Here is a 23,253-nt window from a genome sequence, read left to right as displayed (position 1 = left end):
TCTGGAAATGAGGCAAGACTTTGCATTTCAGAGGGAAGGATGCCTTTGTAGGGATCTTTTCTTTTTAATATCCATGTAGCAAGAGTAGTGAGCAGTCCCTTGATTTCTCTGTGGCCAAGCACTTAGTCCTCTATTACTCTCTCTTCAAAATGGGGACAGCAATGTTTGGTCCTCTCCCAGTAGTGTTACAGGGACAAATCCACTACATCTCGAGACCCACTTATGTTCTATATGATAGAGACCATGCATGAACTGCAGACAGACAGTTTTTCCTCTCTCTAAAAACTGCAGTTTATCTCTTGCTGCTGTTTCACAGCTTGATCTGTGCTTGGTTGGCCATGACATAAAGCACAACTGCACAGTTTAGATGTATAGTACCATTATTATGAAACTTAATTTAGAAAGAGAGAAAACAAATCAAAAGAATAAGGAATTTAACATTTTTGATAGGCCTTTCTCCTGTACTTTCTTCCTATTTAATTTAAACCAGAGCTGTTTCTTTCCTTCTCTAGTAATCATCTATCTCCAAGAAGTGAAAATACACTTGCAAAACTAATAAATGAGAATCTATTTGCAAAGATATTTATTTATGCGCCTGGCACTTCAGGGTGTTTAGAGGGTAATCTCAAACTGTGAGCTCTGCACTGTGTAAATTTAGAAGCGATTTTTCTAAATGTCAAGTATTTATTACATGAAAAAAACGTTTGGAGTGTGGAGCAGGTCCCCAGTGATATACAGTGCATTTGGGGAAGGGCTTCTTGGATGAACAGAAATAATATTTGAGCGATGAAAAGCAACTCCTCTATTTGAAATTGCTTTGCGTACATGGAAAGGAGATTGAACAAAGGTAGAAGGCCAGCCCGGTATTTCGCTTTGTCTCATGCATAAAATAGTGGTTTTCCAAATCTTTTATAACCAAGCCTATACCAAACTGTCTTTTCTGGGTCTTGCGGCACTTCTACCACCCCTGCTCAGATTGCTGCTGTCTCCTGCCCACCCCCTTCACAGCTCCAGCAGGCTCCATTCAGACCGCAGGCAAAAAAACCCTGACGAATTTATTCATGTGGGCTTTTACCTACATAATACCTTACCTTAATGTCAACATATCGCAAAGTGCAAAGTAGTAAAGTGCAACTTTTTACTCCAGCTGGAGGCTGATGATATGGAATATAGGGGACTCTGGTCTACTGGGAGAAGCCAGTGATGCCTGTTGTTTTGCTTGGAAATACCAGCCAGCCTGGAAGCTGCAGCAATGTCGGAACCATCATGAGCAAAGGAAGGACACAAAAAGTCTCGCATGTTTTAAATTAGCAAGCTTTTTTCAGGCTGGTGGGTGCACAGGAGCTGAAGGACTTCCCACGCTCAGACCCTGCTGCTGATTTTGGTTGTCTGTAGTCCATGGTGCTATACAAGACAAATCCCCAGCGCTTGGTGGACTATTTGATCTGCTTTTGGAGACCTTCTCAGAATTATCACAGTATCGCAGTCATATACTACCATGACCACTTTCCTTGTTATGACGTCATTAGTGAGGCTCTCCCATGTCTTCCTTTTGGTATGCTGCTTTCTGCTGGCTTTTCAGTTAGTGCTTACCTTACTCACCTCGCTTTGAAGACTGACTTCATGCTTCAACCTCTAATATTCTGCAAGAGCAAAGTATCTAATGTAGTTGGTTCCTTGTGTTCAGTCTAGGAATCAAAGTGAGATGCTTTCGGCAGCTCCGTAAATGTTTCTTTTCTGCTTGTCTGCCTCTTTTTCTCTCCAGATACAGGTCATGTTCTCATGTCTCACTGCCTTTAGTGCATATTCTGAAGCTACCATATTACTCCTGACTACTGTTCTGTCTGCAGATGTCTCTGATGGTTTTGGAGGAGCTAAGGAGAGCCCTGCAGTTCCTGGGCAAAGTGATGCAGACTGAGTTACACACATACTGCCTCCATGCTCTACCACTCTTCCCACTGCTCAGGAAGGCAGCAGCCCCAGGAGCTGAGATGTGCCAGGCTGTGCTCCAAACTCACCATTTCTATGGTGCACCTCACCAGTCCCTTCAAAGTGATGCAGAGACCCACCTGTGAGGGGACTACAAATGGGATCTTCATATGGTATACGCAGGGCCCATGACCACACAGTCAGCAGAGAGATCTCTGCCCAGTCCTTCAGGGGCTTGTCAAGCAGGGAGGCCATCTATGTGCTTTAGCTAGATTTGGCTGAGCCATGAGTGGCATTAGGATACCCATCGGCATTATAGCCAGAGCTGCTCTCCTGGCAGGAGGTACCAACCAGTGAAGGCATGAACGAGGGTTTTGGTCTTCCCTTGCATGAAGCCAGAGCTGTCATGTGCTCTTGATAACAGCCAAGGGAAGAGGGAGGCACAGTGCACTCTGCTCCTCTGCCATCACTGATGCCCATCTGAAGCCTTGTTGGAACTCTTGTCTCAGGAGCAGAGAACAGGACCTTCTACAGTATCCCCACAAACTTTAGTGTTGGGCCTTTCTGCAAGAAAGGGGTCTGACTGCCTTTACACAGAACTTTAGGGTGCTGTGGGGGAGAGATGGGAAGCTGAGGGGTTGAAGGAAGTGCCAAGGGTCACAGAAATGGAGCGAGAAGCAAGAACAGCAGCACACAACTTCAACAATACATGTGTATTTGCTTATTTGAAAAATGAAAAAAACACAACAACAACAAGAACGTAAACACAACAAACATAATAAGGAATGGTGGCTCTAACAAATCCCATACAAAATATTTGAGGTCCTACAGGGATACATTAATACATCAGTGGGGCTAAGGCCCCTTCATATTATTGCACCCACCTCCCTCCCATCCCTGTGGTGTTCTGCCCTCCATGGCCCCACCATCACTTGTGTAATGGTGCAGGGACTGCAGACAGCTTTTCTGGCAATCCTCTACCCAGCAGGTGAGGCCACACCTGGAGTTCTGTGTCCAGTTCTGACTCCCCAGTACAGACATAGACATACTGGAGGAAGTCCAGTGAAGAGCCATGAAGGCTCTTTTCAATGCTGCCCAGTGACAGGACAAGAAGCAGTAGACACAAAGAGAAACTCGGGAGGTTCCCTCTGAACATCAGGAAACGCTTTTTCACTGTGAGGGTGACTGAGCACTGGCACAGGTTGCCCAGGGAGGTTGTGGAGTCCTTGGTCCTTGGAGATATTCAAAACCCATCTGGACACGGTCCTGGGCAACTGACTCTAGGTGGCCCTGCTTAAGCAGGAGGGGTTGGATCATATGACCTCCAGAGGTCCCTGCCAACCTCAATTACTCTGTGATTCTGTGCTGGAGTTGGGCTGAGGCCAGGCCAAGATATCAACCCCAAGGTGGGGGTCAAGATCAGGCCCAGTGAGAGGAACTGGTGTCAGACACAACCTGTAGTTCCCTGGGTCCTCCTTCTTGCCTTTCTTGAAGATAGGAGTGACATTTGTCTTCTGTCAGTCTTTGGGCACCTATCCCTGTTACCATGATCATTCAACAATAATTGAGAGTGGCCTCACAATGACATCAGCCAGCTCCCTCAGCACTCATGGATGCATCCCGGCAGAGCCCAGGGCCTTATGTATGTCCAGTTTGCTTAAGTGTTCTCTGACCTAGTCCTCTTCTACCAAGGATACATCTTCCTTGCTTCAATCTTTCCCCCCGGTCGCTGTGAATTCCTGAAGGTGAGTCTTGCTAGCAAAGACTGAGTTGAGGAAGGCATTCAGTATCTCAGCCTTGTCCATGTCCTGTGTCACCAGGACCCCTGCCCCATTCAGCAGCAGGCCCACATTTTCCGTAATCTTCTTTTGCCTATTATGCATTTATGGAAACCTTTCTTGCTGCTCTTGACTTGCCAGACTCAGCTCAGGGTGGTTTTGGCTTTCCTAACCATGTCTGAATGCCCAGACAGTGTCTCTATATTTCTCACAGGTTACCTCACCCTGATTCCACTTTCTGTATACTTCATTTTTATGTCTAAGTTTTGCCAGGAACTTCTTGTTAATCTACACAGGCCTCCTGGCATTTTATGTTTGACTTCCTGTTCACTGGGATGGACTGTTCTTGAGCATAGTGGAAGTGAGTATCAACCAGCTTTCTTGGACCCCTCTCCCCTTTAGGGTCGTATCCTATGGGACTCTTTCAAGCAGATTCCTGAAGATGCCAAAGTCTGCTGTCCTAAAGCCCAGGGTTGTGATCTTGCTTTTGCCCTGTTCTTTCCTCTTGAGATCCTGAACTCCACCACATCTTGGTCACTGCAGCCAAGGCAGCCTTTGACTTTCACATCCCCAATGAGTCTTTCCTTGTTTTTAAGTGTGAGGTGCAACAGAGCACCTCTCCTTTCTGGCTCCTGCATCACTTGGGTTGGAAAGTTGCCATCAGTGCTCTCCAAGAACCTCCAAGGCTGTTTATGCCCCACTGTGTTCTCCCTCTGGTAGATATTGATGTGGTTAAAGTCTGCTGTGAGGACCAGGGAACATGAGGCTACTTATAGCTGTCTGCAGAAGGCCTCATCTATTTGTTCTTCCTGATTAGGCAGATTAGAACAGACACCCTCTACATCAGGCACCTCCTTTCCCATGAAGATGCTTGATGCCCTGGGCTGGGGCTGCCCAACCATGCTCCCACACCAGCCTGCCCTGCTCCCTGGCTGGGGAAGGTGGGGTGGGCCTCAGATGGTGAGGCTCTGCCCTGCCAGCCCCTCTGGAGAGCACCTGCTGTACCTGTTCATTTGATGACAGTGTAAGTCAAGGTTTGTGGATAGAGGCCCTGTGTTTTATTAGTCTATCTAATACAGTTGGGAGAAAAAAAAAATTGACAGGCTTTCATCTGAAAGCTCTTTTTCACATCTGAAATAGATGCCATGAAGTTCAAAGCCATTGCTCCGAGTTCAATTAGATACATAGGAGCTGCACTACCTAGAGGGAAAGGTGGCTAGATATCTATGGGTTAAAGGAGAGAAATGCTAAGAACATATCTTGCAAGGGACTGAGAGTGACAAGTAATTTATAACCTGTGTGGAAAGTGGAGAGGTTAGTGGTGAAACGGTTGCATGTACTGAAAGTCAAAATTGAGCTAGGAAGGAAAAATAACCTGAAGTCCATTTCAATCAAGCTGAACTTCAAAAGGGAGTTTTCTTCAAATGTGGGCACCAATAAAGAAAAAAAAAAAAGCAGAAGCTAAAAGATTTAAAATGCTGGTAAGGCATGAAGAGACTTTTTGAGATACTCTATTAAACAAAGAACTGCCTACTGTCTTGCTGAAAAGCCTCCTAAAAGAAAATGAAAAGAAAAAAAGAAAAAAACACATAAACCCAACCAAATTGAAAAGGACAGTGAAGGGAACTAGTAAAACTTGACAGAAATCATGTCCAAATGAGAAAACCAGGAAATTCTGGCAAACTAAAAGTAGATCTACAGTGAGATGGCTCAACTACCAGTTCAAGATTCAAGTTGCTAATAAAACACACTTTCAAACACATCAAAACCATGATGTCTGCCAGAAATTCAGTGCAGCTTCAGATGAGACAGTCAAGAGGCAGAAGGATTACTCAGCAAAGATAAGTCCTTAGGAAAAAACTTTCATAAATACAGTTCATTAAGTACAAGGTGAAGAAGTCCCCTGTGACAGATGAAGAACACTCTCAAGCTGAAGAGGTTTTGAAACAAATGAACACATGGACAGGTAAGAAGGCGGCAGGATGGCAAATATCAAATGGGTCTGGGGTAACTCAGCATGAAATTGGTAATTTGCTAGTTGCAATGCATCTGGTGGCAGAGGAATAGTCAATGGCCAGTATAACTTCAGATTCTAAAAAAGGTTCCAGGGGAATGCTGAAATCTATAGAGCAATAAATCTAGCATTTTTGCCTGGCAAAATCAGGAGGAACTGTAAGAGCGGCTATGCTCGGTAGGATTCCACATGCATTTTTTCCTGAGGAAGTCACGCCTCATGAATCTGGTGGAAATGTCTATAGGATTGTACAAGCTTTGTGAGTAAGGGTGAAGCAGATGGAAGATTTTTTCAGAAGCTTTTGCAAAACAATCACTACAGATTCCTAAGGATTACAAAGGGAAGGTTGTCCCTATTTTAAGCTAGAAAGTAGGAAATGACAGAAATAATGGAGAGCCTTCACTGTGGAAGGAAGCTGTCACTGAGTTCTCACAAGTATTTGCACTGGACTTTACCATTCAATATATTCCTCAGTGAGCTAGCAAAGCATGACCAGTAGATTAACAGAAGTTTTCAGTTGGTACAAAATTATTAAGGGCAGTCAGCATTAACGCCAAGCTCAAAGTTGCAGACAGCTGTCACAGTCCTGGATGACTGGGTGATCAAACGGAAGATGAAAATTTAATGTCAATGACGGCAAAGTAGGAGGAAAAAATAACTCGGAGCTATTAGTCCTTAGGAAATAGATCTCTGAGTCACTGTGGATAACTTTCTGAAAATATCAGCCCAGTTCTGAGCAGTGATCAGAAAAGTAGATGGGATATTTTTACTTACTTTGAAGGTAACTGAGCACAAAACAGGAGTTCCCATTATGTCACTCTGTGTTGCTCCAATGCACATGGCATGACAATTGCTTGTTGTCTTAGTCTCCTTGTTTTAAACAGATTATAGCAGAACTAAAATGAGGAGAAGAGCGATGAGGTTTATTAGGGTTACAGGACGGCTTCTTGATGAGAAGACACTGTAAATGTTTGAAACATGCAGAGGCACTGGAGGGGAGCTGTCAAATGAGGGGTGGCATGGCGGGGTTGAACGCAGAATGATTATTTACTGTGTTTCATAACACAAGAACTACTGGAAAGTCAACAAAATGATCAGAAAGTGAGGGTAAAGTAATCAAAAGAAAATGTTTTTCCCTGGTACACTGTCAAATTATGAAATACAGGCTATTAGAAGTAAAAAAATATAAAAGGATTAAAATCAGGTGAGACAAGTTCATCAATGATCTGGATAAAGCCACTGGCTCAAAAAGCCCCTGATTTTCTGTTTTCCTGAAAATGAAGACTATTCCAGGGACTGGAGCCCTGTTTCTTATGCCCTTTTCCTCAGCATGCACTGTAGGAGACTGGATGGATCGCTGGTCTGACCCAGTATGGCTGTTCGTATGTTGTTGTAGATCTCTGGCCTTTAATTACCCTCCCATCCGCCAGGTCACCACTTTCTATGGATCCTTTTCACAACCAGTCAGTATAATTCAAAATAATGAAGCTAAGCTTTCTGGGTGGGGTGATCCTTCCCCTCTGCTCAGCCCTGCTGTGTCCAGTTCTAGGGTCCCCAGTACAAGAGAGACATGGACCCACCGGAACAAGTCCAGCCAAGGGCCACAAAGACAATGCAGGGCTTGGAGCATCTGACATAGGAGGAGAGGCTGAGAGGGCTGGGGCTCCAGCCTGGAGAAGAGAAGGCTCAGGAGATTGCATCCATGTGTATAAATACCTGATGGAGGGAGTACAGAAGATGGAGCCAGGCTCTCCTTGGTGGTACCCACTAACAGAACTAGAGACAATGGGCACAAAATGAAATACAATCACTTTGGTTTAAACATAAGAAAAAACTTTTTTCACTTTGAGGGTGACTGACCACCGGAACAGGATTTGGCCAGGATAGAAGCATTTCCTACCAATGCAAGAATTCACCACTTCAGACCCCTCCTAGTTTGCAGACCAGAACTTTTAGGTTAAAGCAGCAGGGAAAGTGCTTTGTGTTCTGTTTGGCAGGAATGGTGCAGGCATGCGCTCCTCCAGCCACCTGACTGCGGGACACTAAGACCTGATGGGGAAAGCTGGGGGCAGCAAACCTGCTGTGCGCTCCAGCAAACAGCATCAAAGAAGGACCGTTGCAGCAGAAAGTATGTTTGCAATCCCCATCCCCAATTTGCAAAATAAGCTTTAAAACCATGATTGGATTAGTTTAAAGTAGGTGGGAGTCAAGTTATTTTAACACTAGCTAGGCTGGAAACGTGGTCTGCACGTGGCATGTTTCAGCCAGCAAAACCACCCCGTGTTGTTCACCTTGCCATGCATAACAAAGCCAGTTATATAAAATGGCAGAGCTTTTCTAGCTTGTACATTTCTTGGACATCTATAAAGTCTATACAGTGTCTTACGCTATGAGGTCTGAGCTTAAAACCCTGCTCCAAATTTGTTAGAGGATGAACTTTGACTCTGGGTCCTTCTCAGCCCTCATGCACAGCCTCCACCAGCTGCCAGGTATGGACACATGCACCCATCTGAACCTCTGCTAGGTTCTTGTACTGGGTCTGGCTGGGGTGGACTTAACTTTCTTCATAGCAGCCCCTATGGTGCCATGCTTTGGATTTGTGGCTAAAGCAGTGTTGGTGACACACCGATGATTTGGGTGTTGCTGAACAGTGCTTGTACAGCATCAAAGCTTTTGCTTTTTCTCCTGCTTTGCCTCCTCAGCAAGTAGGCTGGGGGGTGGGAAAGACATTTGGAGGGTACACGGTTGGGACAGCTGACCTGAACTGGCCAAAAGGATATTCCATACCTACAACATGATGCTCAATCAGCTCAATCATCAGCAATAAAGACTGAGGTAAAGGAAGAAGGAGGAAGGGGGTTGGCTTCCAAGGTGGCCATTGTTTGGACACCAGCTGGGCATCTGTCTGCCTGTGGGGGTGCTGTGTGATTGCCTTTGTTTTTCTTGGAGTTTTCCCCCCCTCTTTTCTTCACCAATAAAACTGTCTTCATCTCCACCCACAAATTTTCTCATTTTTGTTTCTCCTGTTTTCTCCCCCCTGTCCCGCTGGGGGTCACAGGGGTGAGCATGTGGGTGCGTGGGTGCTTGGCTGATGGCCAGGTTCAACCCACCACCGTTCTCCATCCTGAACATGTTTTTATTTGCTGTCTGCCAAGTCTGGGACAACTTCTTGGACTTCAGAATCACAGACAGTAGCAGAAAATAACTGCAGAACAATTCTTAGAGAAAGCTGTGTCTCTTCCCTTTGTGGCCATACCATCCTGCAAGGTACAGCACGCAGTCCAGGCTCCATCAGAGAGGAGAACTGCTCCATACAAGCTGTCTTCCCCTTGCAGTTCTTGTAACCCACCACAGGGAGACAGCTGCAATACGTCTCTGAAAAAGAAACCAGCCGAAAATGTCAGGCTGAGGAGTTTGTATGGAAACTATTACACACCGCTGTGCAGAGATTTGGCTGCTGCAGACTTGCCCTTTTCTGAAGCAATGAGTTTGGCTGCTGCAAACTGAAGCCCAGAAGCAGCTTTTACCTCTGGGAAGTTCATGGGCCTGGGGAATGACCTTGGACTGGGTTGCGAGAGGGCCTGTTAGCAAGAGCATCGCTGCCTTTATTGCAGAAGGGAAATGTGGAATGAGGAATGCTGTAGGGAGAGAAGGGCTCATGGTTAAAGTAGCTCTACACCATGTTGAAGAACTGGAATTTTTTCCTGCTTGTGCTATAGCTTTCCTGGCTGAGGCTGGGAATTTCACTTGAACCATGCTTTGCATTTGGTATCTCTGAAAGTCTGAGCTTCATTTTGTGCGAACTTGATCTGAGATCCAGACTGGCAAAGTACCTGGACCTGAAATCAGTGAGTGTGTTCTTTAAAAGTATATAGCACTAACCAAACTCTCGCTGGACCCCAAAGGTTAGCTTCTGCTTCTGGGCTTGACTCCTGTGCTCCATGGCCCCATGTGTGAAACAGGGTGGATAATAGCCCACTTCTTGCCAAAGAACAGCAGAGAGTACCCTAGAGGGTAATTTAATTTCCTAGAGGAAATCAAAAATTCAGACTCTTTAAAGCAGATAAGTAAACTGGGGAAACACACACACACAGGAGGTCTGAAAATGCTCTAGCAGTGAGTGGTGGTGGTTCCTGAAGTACTGTCAGGTATGTGCACTGCATGAGACAAGGTCCATGAGCTTGCAGCTGAAATCCATAGCATTATGCATGAGCACAAAGGAACCAAATGAAGATTGAAGATGTAATTTTATTTTTGGCACTTCCTAATTCTGCATGAGTGACTGCACTCAAGCAAATGTCTGTTAGAGCAGTTTATTTTATGCAAATGACTCTAACATTTTCAGTAATATCCAGGCTTCCCTTCCCCTGCGGAAGGATTTGCAAATAAAATCTCGGATACTTACCTGCTGTTAAAGCACCAGTGAGATTCTCTATCCAGCCACTCAGCTGCTCATCCTCTCCAAATGTGGGAATTCATATCCCCTGCGCACCTCCCCGTCCACCAGTTGGCATAGGCAAGCCCTGGCTGGGAGCAGGAGCCTCCCAGCACCAGGTGTGCCCCAGCAGGACGTGATCTCGCACGGCATGGGTCCTTGGTGACTGCCACCAACAGCCACAAGTTTCTCCATGTTCTGTGGATGACTAAAGGTGATTGAGAGTCTATGGGATATGTTTTAATTGATTAATGGGAGAACAGGCCAATCCCAAAGTGCCTGGTAACCCACTTACATGTGGGATTTTGCACCTACAAATAGGACTTTGAGAATGAGCCCCATTAAGTGCCCTAATCACCCGCAGAACTGGGCACCCTGCCTGGCATGGTGAAATTTGGCCCAGACCCCACTTTGGAGGTTTCACCAGACTAGGCTGAACAGTTTCCTATAAACAGGTTTCTGAAGGTCTCAGTTCCTTGGGTGCTTCCGTGGCTTTGCTCAAGGAGCCCAGATGCCTGACAGTCTGTGGGCCAGCTTGGTGTCGTGGGGCAGCACCCTGCAGCCTGAGGCACAGTGATGCCACCACCCTACCACCACCGCTGCTGGATGCTGCCTTCAGTCCTCATCCAAAGTGTCCCGAGTTCTCTAAACCTCACATTTAAACCAAGCTTTCAGGACCTCAGAGCAGTCTTGCAGCTATTTCCCATAGCTTCTTTTTTTCTCCTCAACCCAGGGAAGTGGTTGAGTCACCATCCCTGGAGGTATTTAAAAGACCTGTAGATGTGGCACTTAGGGACATGGTTTAGTGATGGACTTGGCAGTGCTAGGTTAACAGTTTCACTCGGTGATCTTAAAGGTCTTTTCCAACCTAAATTATTCTATGATTTTTTTTTTTTTCTGTGCATTTAAAAAATACAGATGTTCCTATGGAGCACAGTATGCCAGCAGTGAAAGGACCAGAGTCATTTAGAGATGTAACAGCCGAAAAGAGCTGTCACGGGGAGGAGAAGAGAGAAGGCAAGAGCCTTTGGTCGGGCCAGGACTGAGGGCACTCTTTGTGAGCCAAGAAACTGCTCAACACTGAAACAGAAGACAGAGAGAGGGATGAAGTGAAGCAAAGAGAAAGGAGAGAAAGAGAAGGAGAAAGAGAAAGAGAGAGAAAGAGAAAGAGAAAGAGAAAGAGAAAGAGAAAGAGAAAGAGAAAGAAAGAGAAAGAGAAAGAGAAAGAGAAAGAGAAAGAGAAAGAGAAAGAGAAAGAGAAAGAGAAAGAGAAAGAGAAGGAGAAAGAGAAAGAGAAAGAGGAAGGAAGGAAGGAAGGAAAGAAGGAAGGAAGGAAGGAAGGAAAGAGAAAGAAAGAGAAAGAAAGAAAAAGAGGGAGTAAATTTGCTGTGTACTAAAGCATACAAACTGGATTGCAGAAGAAATGCATTAGTTACATGTTCCCAGGGGCTTGGAATATGGAGTCTTTGCTAACAGTTTCCATATTTTGCAGGATTATTAAAAAAAAAAAAAAAAAAAGAAAAGGAAGGGAAAGCAAGCTGGCTACATGAAGCAAAATAGACTAAATATGAGGACTCTTAATTATCTGGAGGATTAATATTATTCACTGTGGGTCCAGCTCACACATTTGGAGATAGTCACCATGTAAGGGATTTCATGATGTGGCAGAAGTGACTTAAGCAAAATCAGTTCTGCCTGGGTTACTTGGAATGGACTGAAGGTCTTGATGGAGATCAACATTTACCAAAAAAAAAAAAAAGCTTTTGTTGTCTTTAGCTGTAACCTCTGTTACTCACCGTACAAGGACCTGGTGACTGTCGTGGGCACCAGTCACTCAGCAGGTGAGGAAGCTCAGCCCTGGGGAGCTGCTGGAGCAGCTGCACGGTGCTCGTTGGAGGGCAGGACAAGGCCCGGCTACTGGCAGGGGCTGCCCCACTCGGTACGGCTGCCGCCTGCAGTTATTAGCATGTGAAATACAGTTTTGAGGTCAGCTGCTGGCTCAGCACTAAGCAGCTTTCGGCGATTATATGTGAGTATAAGCCTGGTGCACCTAGATCAAACACTGAGTTTACAGTCACCATCCACTCTCCTTTCTCCCATGAGGGTACGCTCACACGCACACAGAGTGCAGGCTTTGCAGGCTTCCTGCAATCTTCCTATCCCCTTGGCAACTAGGTTTTATTTTTATTTATTTTTCTATTTATTCCCAGGGTTGAAAGCTCTGCCACGTGCTTCTCTCTGCTCTGAGTAACCTCGAACATGAAAGAGCCAGGAATAATGCCTTTGCTGTACTGTCAGTGCTGGATACAGTCACTTCTTTCATCTGCTGGGTGAAGCGATCAAAGGTGACAGAAAGCAGCGAGCCGGGTCGCTGGCAGCAGAGGGAGAAGCGACATCTGAAAGCCTACCACAATTCAGGTAACCTCCAGCCGTCGACGTGCATTTCAGAGAGCATGCTGTGCCGCGGGTCTCTGCCCAGACCCATCGATGGTCCCCACCGTCCCCCCTTGGAGGTGGCCCTCCCTGCCCACGCGCTGCCAGATGCCATTACCTAGGGTTCCCACACTGCTTCAGCTGCAAGAGATGATGCTAAGCATTGGCCCAACCTTTTCAGCAACTGGATCCCGAAAAAGACTTCAGTTATCTGCAATAGGCAGGACATCAGGACCTTGCCCCACTCTTATCCTGAAAGGTTGTAGACAGCCATGCCTACTAAGTGTTCAAAACTAGCTATTGCAAACACCCAGAGCTGTCAGTATCACAGAAAGCATCTCCCGTGCAAGCTTATTTGTGCTTTTTTTATCATTCTGGATGTTGATAGGTAGTAGCAAACGTGGTGTCTGTAACCTCCACAGCATGAAAGAGGCTAGCTTAACTCTGTCACTTTTTAGCGAGGCTATCCCACTTACCAGAGTGTAGACCAGGTTGAATCCATTCTGCTTTGCAGCAAGCTGTAGCAGGGATTTGCATCCAGGCACTCTCCTCAGTCACTGCTGGCCCTTTTGCATGGAGGAGTCACCAGAACAAACACAGGACCAGCTGCAGGACTTTGCTCTCAGGTGCGCATCTAAAGCACCGCGCTGGACAGACACATATCCCAGCCTAATGGATTTGTGTGCTTCACTGAACATCAGCCCAAGTGCAGTGTAACAGGGAAGAGAAAACTCCCCTCTGGCCTGCCAGGAGGTGGAAGTGAGAGGTTGAAGTCCCCTGTGAACACTTCCTAGAGAAAAGCAGGATAGGAACAGCATCATCACACCTTGTTTGAAAAATCAGGTGCTTTTGTTCTGTGAAGAACAGCTTCAGCGCTTCTCCCTGGGAGGTTCAAAGATGTAAACTGCAATCGCGCCTTGGCCCCTACCTCCAGGTTGCAGGATACCTGCGTGTCTGAGCTGTAGAGGGTTTCAGCAGAGCCCTGCCTACCTCCCTCCTCAGCCTCCCAGCTGCAGATCTCCTAACCCGGTGCTGCAGACAATGCGATGACAAAAGTGGGCTCCTACTGCCCCCTCACTCCAGTGCCTGCACTGCATTTGGTTAGTCATGCACTAAAGCGAAGGAAGAACTGAGACAAATGAAAAAAAAAAAAAATTTTTAATGCCTATCCAATGGGGATAACAAGTTATCTAGAAGAAAAAATACGTTTTTCTTGCTGATCAGTTCCCATGCTGGTGAGAGCATCTGTACAACACAGAACTACTACCATTACCTTGAACAAGCACTGAATGCAATCCATAATTGCTGAACAACTCCAGTTCCCACTTACTCATTCCACAAAAATTGTACATGGGTGAAAGCTCACAGGAAGCAGGAGTACAGGAGGAATGATGCAGAACAGAGTAACTACTTTTGCACAGCAAGAGCTGTGCTGAGGTTGTGACAGTGTTTTAATTTGGGAAGTATCTTGCTCTGCAGAAAACAAAAAAAAATAGAAAGTTTCTCTTTTAAACATTCAGAGGACTTCAACCTTTCACTGCTTCCTCCCAGAAGATTATGGCAGGCCAGACGAGAGCTTTCTCTTCCCCTTCTGCTGCACCTAGACTGATGTTCAGCAGAGAACACCAAGCATGGTGGCTCTCCTTTTTTAAAGGGAATTAAATGCTAGAATCAAGTCACCAGTAAGGCAAGTTATTCTATGTATTCCCTTTAAATACCTCTCCTAACCCCCACTCCATCTTTATTTACCTTCTGTAACACAGACAAGCCTGTGGAAACTAGTATTTCCTGGAAAATGAAGTCAATGCATCAAGTCAGCTGTTAAGTTTGCAAAGGTGCTGTCTCAGATAAGGGCTTGCATAAACTATTTCACAGCTACTTAATGACTATGTTTTAGAGGCAAGTTCTGAGGTATTTTGGGCATTCTTAGTGCTTAGTAACTGGGATAACTAGTATATAGAAGCAAGATTAATTTTTATTAGCTTGAAGTAGCATATTTTATTCAAGTGATAAGAAATATCATAATACATTATGCATCTGCCAGTTATAGTCCATTTTAGTTGGTTTCAAAACCTAAGCAGTAAATGAGTAAGACAGTTTATCTAGTTAAACTGAAAAAAACAGCATTCCACACCACCAGTACTGGAGATGTCAACCGTATAGTAATTCCAGCATTACATTGTTATGGCTTTCCACAAAGTCATAAAGTTAACAAATTAGAACACATCAAGAGCCATTTTCCAAAGATTTATTGAAGTAGCGACAGGTTGCTCATACTGTGCTGGAAAAAGCAGTTTTATTGAATTCAGATACTTAAAAACAGTATTGCAGCACAAGATATTGCTATTTGTAAACTAGACTCCATTGTAAACTCTAATCCTTCAGGGAGAGTCAGTTTGCAAGATCTAAGACCTATTTCCTAGCATAATCATCTTGCGCTCATGGAAAAACTGCAGAAAGGCACTTGAAAGCTGTTTCTTCCTTTAAGACATGGGACTTTTTAAACCTTGCTGGTAAGAATTTCTCCTGCATTAATAAGTATGCATTTCACTTCAGCTTTACTCCAAGTCATCGTGATGCTGGGAAGTTTCATTAATAACCTGTTGAAAAAGAGACACTTGCATTAAGTTTTAGTAGTAAGATTGTTGGTTTTTTTAGAGTTTGAATTGGAACATCCAGTACTACAGAAATGTGAACAAATGGATATAAACTCTCACTTACGAGAAGTTCTTATCAGTAAATAGTGTGCAGAAACCTATTAAGCTTTGACAGTCTGAAAACAGTATCTTGTCCCAAACAAGTACCTCTGTCTACTACCGCATCTTTTTTTCAGGTGATGTGAGAAATCTTTTGAGAACTTCCTAACTCAGCTGAACTTAAATACTCACTACACCAGTCACTGTCAGCCACTATCAGATGAATTTTGTGATTGTGTCCACAGAAGCCTGTTTGCTACATCTTTATGTTCAGCCATGCAGCTTGTACTGCCAGATGCTGTTCTACTCAATACTTACTACCATATACAGACTGCACTGACCAGTAGACAAACTTAAGGTATTTTAAGGTAACCAGCTGTGATATAGAAAAAAAATCAAAATTAACACCAACCTGTCCATCTCTGGTTTCGACAGTCTTAATTAGAAGTGTCCTCTTTGAGTGAGTGTCAACTATTGGCTGAGACTCAATGTTGGTTTCTGCAGGAGAAAATGTATTATTACCAATAGCGTAGATGAAGTACCTCCTCAAAGGCATGAAGTGTAACAGACTTTAGCGTCCACTTTCAGAACCCAAATTTAGTATATGAAGAAGTGTGATGCTCTGGATAAGCTAATCCCCATTTTCTCCCTATTCCCCTTAAAGCACCTTCAAACAGCTAAACCAATAACTCACTATATACTGATATTTAAAAATATCTGTGCCCAGGAACAAAGTAGCTCCCCTCATCTAAGATCAAGTAATTGCACATATTGTAGTTATATCTAAGAAAAACATTCACATGCAACTGCATTTATACAAGTTCCAACGCTAGAGTAAAAGGAACTATCCAGGACACTTTTGCTAACGCTGGAACAGCTGTCTAAACGGAAGTAGCAGAAACGGCTTACCTCTCAGGTTCAAAGAAGCAAAGGTTGGAATAGGCATATTAATCCTGAAGGAAAAAAGAAATGGATAAAGTCAGACATCGGTATAGAGTGTCTTCTAGTAACTGCTGTTTAGAAAAGCATCTGCATGTGATTTTTACCTGCTCTCTTCACCCTCCAGCAGTTTTCTGTAGGTGGCAATCTCAATATCAAGAGCCATCTTTACATTCAGCAGGTCCTGGTACTCACGGAGATGGCGAGCCATTTCTTCCTTCATGTTCTGAATCTCATCCTGCAGACGGCCAATAGTGTCTTGGTAGTTAGCAGCTTCAACAGCAAAATTCTCCTCCATTTCACGCATTTGGCGCTCCAGAGATTCATTCTGGAAGAGAATAATGAAGTCAAGCACTGCTGCAGTTCAGCCACTCTTCCCCATCTTCAAGACCCTTAGATTATTTTTTTTTTAAAGAAGTGAACTTGAGGTACAATAGCACCCTTTCAGAAAAGTGCTCAGACGTGTCCCAAATTCATCACCTCCTTATCTTCCCCTTGCAAAGTCAAGGCAGGTTATTCTGCTACTTGATCTGAGGTGTGCTACATATTCATTCTACGAGGTGGCAAAGCAATCCCTTGCAAAGGTCCAACGCATGCAGTAAGAGTCAGCATGCAGGCAGTCCTCACTGAGGGGATTTGCAGGTGCACTATGTTAAATCCATTTCAAGCCAGCCTTTGAGAAAGTCAGGTATCTGGCAACAGCAAGATTTGCACCTTGTTTCCACTGCTCCTCCAGCTTTTTATATAGCTTCAGCTGTACCTGACAGACAAGCCATAAACACTTCCTGAAAGTGTTACATAAACAGTGAAGAGTATAGCAAGGGAATGAACTCATTGTTCACACCTTAAGTATATCAATCTAAGCAGTGCGCTGTAGTGCATGCAGGCAAATTGAACCTATAGCATCTGTTTCAAAAAAAGTACTGATATGCTGCTGTATTGCACGGGAGATCAGCTGCATTCACATCTCTATCAACAATTAAACTGCAGTGCAATGCTTAAAGCTGCAAAGAATGTCCCAACAACTGCTCTTTTCTACTTACGCTTCCCTTGAGGGCATCAACTTCGCAGGTGAGGGACTGAATCTGTCTGCGGTATTCGTTAGCTTCTTGTTTGGCCTGGCGCAGGGCATCGTTGTTCCTATTAGCAGCTTCGGAGAGATCTGCAAACTGTGGAAATCCCCAGTTTGGTTAGCATAACACTTCAACAGAAATGGCATAACAGACTTTTTTAGGGCACAGCATTTGAGGGCGAGTGAAACCATTACAAGCTCTAACACCTGAAACAAATATTAGCATTACTCTTAAAATGCTTTTTAGTTCTAATGGTTAAATTGGAATTCACAGTTAAATGTTTCATATTTGTTTCCCTACCCTGTATGTTTCCCATCTTTTCACCATTTTTTCACCCACCCATTCATTCACTCCTTTCTCCAGTATTTCATCTAACATCTGCTTTCAGTTACAAGCATAGGAAGGACTCCAAGTACGAATCCATTACTTTGATGCTGTGCCTATGGCACAAAGTCATGTTCTCAGCTGTACTCTTCCCAGACGAGGAGTTTAAAGAAGACCCTGTGCCATGGCTGTGTTCGTGTCCAGTAGAGACACAGGGAACACCAAGTGCTACAGCAAAGCTGTTATCTACAGTTCGTTTGAGTGCCTGATGCATCTGAACAGATTTTACTTACTTTGGACTTGTACCACTCTTCAGCTTCCTGAAGATTCTTAGCAGCAACGCTTTCATACTGTTGACGAACATCACGCAGGGCAGCAGTAAGATCAGGCTTAGAAACATCCATATCGATTTGGATGTGCTGTTCCTGGAGTTGGGCCTGCAGTTCTCGGATTTCCTTAGAGAGAAGGAGACACTTGGTGTTACTGGGACTCTGGGCTAGAACCAGTGAAGAGCTTATTTGCTCACTAGACTGTCAGCACCTAATCACAGACCTCATTATTCAACTTACCTCATCATGAAGCTTCTTCAAGAAGACAATCTCCTCTTGCAGGGACTCAACTTTGCGCTCAAGATCAAGACGTGCCAGAGAGGCATTGTCAACATCCTGACCAGAGAGAAGAATAATTAGCAATCTTACAAGCGATGCAGAGAAGTCTTTTACAGCAAGTTCAGTAGCATACAGGCTGATGATACATCCAAGCTTCTTAGCCAGACAGTATGAAATCAAGACTTGGGAAAAACCTCTATCTTTTTGCCACCTCCTACCCTAGCGTCAGGGGCACAATATGAACCTTCACTGTGGTTTTAGGAACTACACAGCATATGTAGATGACTTCATCTTTGCCAACGTATTGCTAAACACGATCAAGAGCTCGCAGATCACAGTGGGTGTAAATCCTGCTTGAAGATTAAGCAGATACTTGGGTCACGAGCCAGCAATAAACTCTTTTACCTTGACTACACTGAAAAAGTTAGTCTTGTAATTTGCAGACTTCCATTTTTTTCCAGTGGGGCTTAGAAGTGCAACCCATGTGCCTACATGCCTATCAGTGGGCTTAATTTCTTAGTTTTTTTTCCTTACAGACTCTTTGGTGATCAACCACAGAGCCCTTTGGTTCTACAGACCACAGCTTGAAAGCATGCTTGTAAAGCTAGTGAGGTTACATATATGAACTGCAAGCTTTTACTTCTCCAAGTGGTTCGACAGTTCTCCCTTGAGAAAGAGAAGGTATGAGCATAAACGCAAATTGAGTTAGTCATCACTGCCTACACCCTCACATTAGCTGGCAAAGACTCCACCTTTTGCTGGACAGAGATAGTCTTAATCAACAGCAAAAATTCATTTAAGGCACAACAGAAGATAGGCCATGAATGTTACATGGGAGCAGCCTGAATTAGTTAAAAACATAACTTAAGACTAAACATTGATTGGTAGCTTCTTACATTTTAAATGTGCAAGTAAAACAATTCCTTTGCAAAGGGGAGGATTGTTCCTTTCGTACTGGTTACATACCCAGCTACATGCTTATGTGCACATGGTAGTAACGTATCAGGTTTTCACAGCTTACTCTAAAGCTCTTTTAGATTCACCCAAAGCATAAACATTCCTAATCAGCAGTTCTCACTATTATGTCACCTTTGAAATAAGGAGTGTTTTCTTGAGACTCCTAGAAAGCCATTCCTTGGATCACTCCTACTCTGGGGTAAGGTTCTTGCTCCAGAAGAATTCTTCTGTTTTCTTTATCCAGCAAAACACCCCTTTGAGGCGTTATTCCACAACTTCCCTATCAACTCCAGTTTTACACCCACAGTTCATATCAGCTCTGTTTTTCAATTCAGAGAAAGAATTCCTTAATTTGTTTTTTTCTCCTCCAAAAAACCTGAAGATCCTTCTGTCAGGAAATAACATGGCTATGACCTAACATGGTTACACAACTAGACAAACATCCACAAAGTTTCCAGTGGATTTTACAGAAATCTGCATCTAGAAGACTATTATTTTTTATTGAACAGCTACAGGATTTTTAGTAGCTTATAATAAATTGAAAGCATCTTAAATTGAAGACATTTCAAATATACGGTCTGCATTTTACTATATACATTATCATTAAGTTAGGAAGTGAAGAATCAGTGTATCTGTATTTCCTAGGTGTATGGAGAGCCACATAAATAAGCTACTTGTAGCCTGAGCAAACAAAGTGTAAGGCATACATGCATGCAATGGGACTACGTGTTGATTTTATCCCAGGAGACTGTTTAATGCCAGTCACAGTTTGCGGGGTTGAGCATTCCTTTTTACTTCAGGCAAACCTCATGTCAACCAGGAGCTGACTTGTTAGTCTTGTCATAAGTTCAGGATCTATTCCTTGCTGCCAGAGTAGCTGGCAATGCTGTAGTGAATAAAACTTTCTTACTAATTGTAATGCTTGTATTGTCTCAAAGGAGAGAACTCACCAAACCTTTAGGTTTATTTTATGTAGTACACTCCTCAGCATATGAATAAAATCACATCTTTGTTCAGGAGAAGAATTAAATTAAAATTCAGTACATCTAAGTTAAACCGTCTCAAAAGCAGGCAACTTTTGGAAATATAAAGTTTAAGTTCAAATATTTGGGGTTTTTTTCCAAACAATGAAGGTATAATTTGATGCTACATCAGAACAGTAAAGTCTCTGCTGAAGTGCTCTAAATCCATGTCTACAACTTTCCTGTGCAAGAACATAATGGTTTAATAAAAAAAGCTGTGTATTTTTTTACAATGGAAAGAACACCAGGATGTTTCAGCTTTAGTGTTCTATGAATTTAATTTCACTTGCAGGAGAACAATACTTACACTGCAACAGATTTAGTTTTCAAAACTTGCATGTTAAGCTTACCCTTTCATGGTAAGGAAAAATTAGATATTACTGTTGTTCAAATAAAACACTAGCATGCACCAGTTATGTCATGAATAAGTCTAGTGTAGTGTTTCTACTAACAATGATTTGCAGTTCTTATGCATAAGCTACACCTTAAGAGGTTAAACGGGTCCAGTTCTGACTGTACTGCTGGAGATCTGCTGGAGGCTGAGCTGCAGAACCACCCCTCTCCCCAGTGCAGGTAAGAGCTGGGTAATGCATGTGGGATATGCACAAAGCCAAGTTCACTTTCAAGCCTTGAGCTTTCACAAAGTTTAATTAGTTTGAAATAGACACGCCTTGAAGTGCGCCAATTAGGTATTAAAGATCATTTGAGCCAGCATTAAGTCAAAGAATCCTTCAACTGAACTCAGGAACGAATCAGAATAGATTAGGTTCTCTAAAATTTAAGTTAAATGCATCTGCATCTATGTTAAATTGGCTTAGCACTCAAAAAACCAGAAGCTGAAGTTAAGGCAGTATCTCAAACTATTCTGTTTCAAACTTCTGTCCCCAGAGCACCAGCAGAGACTCTGAATTCCCTGACTCTGAATGGGAAGTGTCTTGGTTTCCACACATTATCTGAAGACACCTGCGCTCCTTTAGACACTATATACTGTAGTCAAAAGCCTCACTGGGGAAACACTGACAATCGAGCAATGATTTCCTGAATGGTGACGTCTACTAACATTTATGAAGAGCTTTGGGACAAAATCAGGCTGTGCCCAGCTGTCTGGAGATAAAGGCAGTCACTTCCAGCCGGGAGGAATGCTAGCAATGCTGTTTCACACCAGCAGTTTTAGGGAAGAGACCTTGTTTTGAGAAGGCACATTCCTAAATATCTCCTAGTCCAAACAAGGCTTAATCCAAGTTGAAAGCTGGTTTTGCACAAGTGAAAACCTGAGTTTAACGCTTTTTGAACACTGTTTGCATAGTTGCCTCTAGCTGTCAGGTAGGTTTTAGTTCATCTGGATAACATTGTAGCATCCTACAGAGACTAAACTTTAATGCAACTTGTTTCCTATGTTAACATCTTTGTTCACAGAGGATTAAATTCTAAGTTCTTAACAGACATCCAGAGGAGACAGACTTGACTGCTGTGACCTTGCCCAAAGGAACAAATTGTCTACTTCTTGCGAGCAGACAACACCCATATGAAAAATTTTAAATTTGAAACTGTTGCCCAGTAATGCACCGACCAAAGTGGTTAATTAAAAAGGCGCTGTTCTGTAAAAAACTGCACCATATATGACAGACTTTTTGACAGAAATATGCCTGCACCATTACACATTTAGTAAGAATGCAGCCCACTGCACCCTCCCCTCCGACACAAAGGGATCTATTATTTCAATCTGCTGCCACCACACTTGCCGTAATGCCTGTATCTGCATTCCACGGTGAATCCCATAGAAACCATTAATACCCTTCAGCCAAGCGAGCAGATGGCCCCCTTTCACTTTTATTGGATCGGAAAGCGATTCCACATCGGAGCACTTTTTGTAACACAGGCTAGACTTGGATAAAGCAAGACAATAGTTCCCCCCCCCCCCCGCGCCCAGACCGCAGCATCCCCCCAAAGAAAACAAGGAGAGTTTGCCTGAGAACTGATGGAATGAATTCCTTTGTGCGAGGAAAGCCAACTCCCGCGGTCCCACCGTCCCGTCCCAGGCACCACCACCACCTCAGGCTCTCCTCTCCTACAACTCCCTCCCTCCAGCCCCCACAAACCTGTCTGAAGGACTGCAGGGTGTTCTCGGCCTCCTCCCGCTGCAGCATCTCCTCTTGCAACCTGGAAGGGGAGAGAGAGCGGTGAGGAGGAAGCGGGGGACCCCCCCCAAATACCCCCCCAAGCCTCCCGCCGCCCCCAGCCCAGCTCGGGATACTCAGGGGCTGCCTCCGCGCCAGCGGGCGGAGCGGGGGGGGGGACGGGGACACGACACGACGACACAGCGCCAGGCGCCGCCAGCCCGAACCCGCCCTCCTCTCGCAGACTCACTTCTCCCTCAGCCGCATAATGTCGTCGGCGAGGTTGTCCCGCTCCACTTCCACGCGTGCCTTGTCGTTGGTGAGCTGGTCTACCTGCCGGCGCAGCTCCCGCATCTCCTCCTCGTAGAGGTCGCCCAGGCGGGACGTGCCCTTGCCCTTGAGCTGCTCCAGCTCGGCCAGCAGAATCTTGTTCTGCTGCTCCAGGAAGCGCACCTTGTCGATGTAGTTAGCGAAGCGGTCGTTGAGCTCCTGCAGCTCCACCTTCTCGTTGGTGCGGTTCGCCTTGAACTCCGTGTTGATGGCGTCGGCCAGGGAGAAGTCCACGGAGTCGTGGAGCCGCATGGGCGGCATGCTGCTCCGCAGCCGCACCGACGTCGTCTTGGTGGCGTACATGCCGCCGGGCGAGGCGGACACGTACCGGGCGGTGCTGGGCCGCAGGGAGCTGCCCAGCGAGTAGCGGCTGCTGGAGGTGATGTAGCGGGTGCCGGTGCTGGGGCGGCTGCTCCCGCCGAACATGCGGCGGTACGAGGAGTTCTTGGTGCTGACGCTCATGGCTGCGGCGGTGCGGGCTTTGTAATCCGGGAGCGGAGCGGGGCGACTCGAGTACGCGACGGGCGAAGAAGGGCGGTGGCCCCGGCCCGGGCCCCTTCTTATGGGGCGCCACCGCCCGCCGCCGGGCCCGCCCCGC

General features: G+C 44.9%; 1 protein-coding gene across 1 annotated transcript; it reads right to left on the bottom strand.

Annotated features, from left to right (window-relative positions):
- Nucleotides 1–14,821: 14,821 nt before the first annotated feature.
- VIM (vimentin) lies at nt 14,822–23,253 on the bottom strand. Its single transcript, XM_075746286.1, has 9 exons — nt 22,576–23,253; nt 22,308–22,368; nt 18,191–18,286; nt 17,915–18,076; nt 17,268–17,393; nt 16,332–16,552; nt 16,195–16,238; nt 15,698–15,783; nt 14,822–15,189 (listed from the first exon to the last, which is right to left on the bottom strand). The coding sequence occupies exons 1-9, from the start codon at nt 23,115–23,117 to the stop codon at nt 15,148–15,150; spliced, it is 1,380 nt and encodes a 459-aa protein (XP_075602401.1). The 5' UTR covers nt 23,118–23,253; the 3' UTR covers nt 14,822–15,147.

This window comes from Balearica regulorum, chromosome 2, assembly GCF_011004875.1.
Source record: "Balearica regulorum gibbericeps isolate bBalReg1 chromosome 2, bBalReg1.pri, whole genome shotgun sequence".
NCBI classification, from domain to species: Eukaryota; Metazoa; Chordata; class Aves; order Gruiformes; family Gruidae; genus Balearica; species Balearica regulorum.
The sequence above is the reverse complement of the archived record's forward strand: the minus strand, read 5'-3'. Positions and strand labels throughout refer to the sequence as shown.

Coding starts and splice junctions, on each gene's coding strand:
- VIM (XM_075746286.1), bottom strand. CDS start 23,117: ATGAGCGTCAGCACCAAGAACTCCTCGTACCGCCGCATGTTCGGCGGG. Junction 18,077..18,190: donor TGAAGAAGCTTCATGATGAG/GTAAGTTGAATA, acceptor CTTCTCTCTAAG/GAAATCCGAGAACTGCAGGC. Junction 17,394..17,914: donor AAGAGTGGTACAAGTCCAAA/GTAAGTAAAATC, acceptor GGATTTCCACAG/TTTGCAGATCTCTCCGAAGC.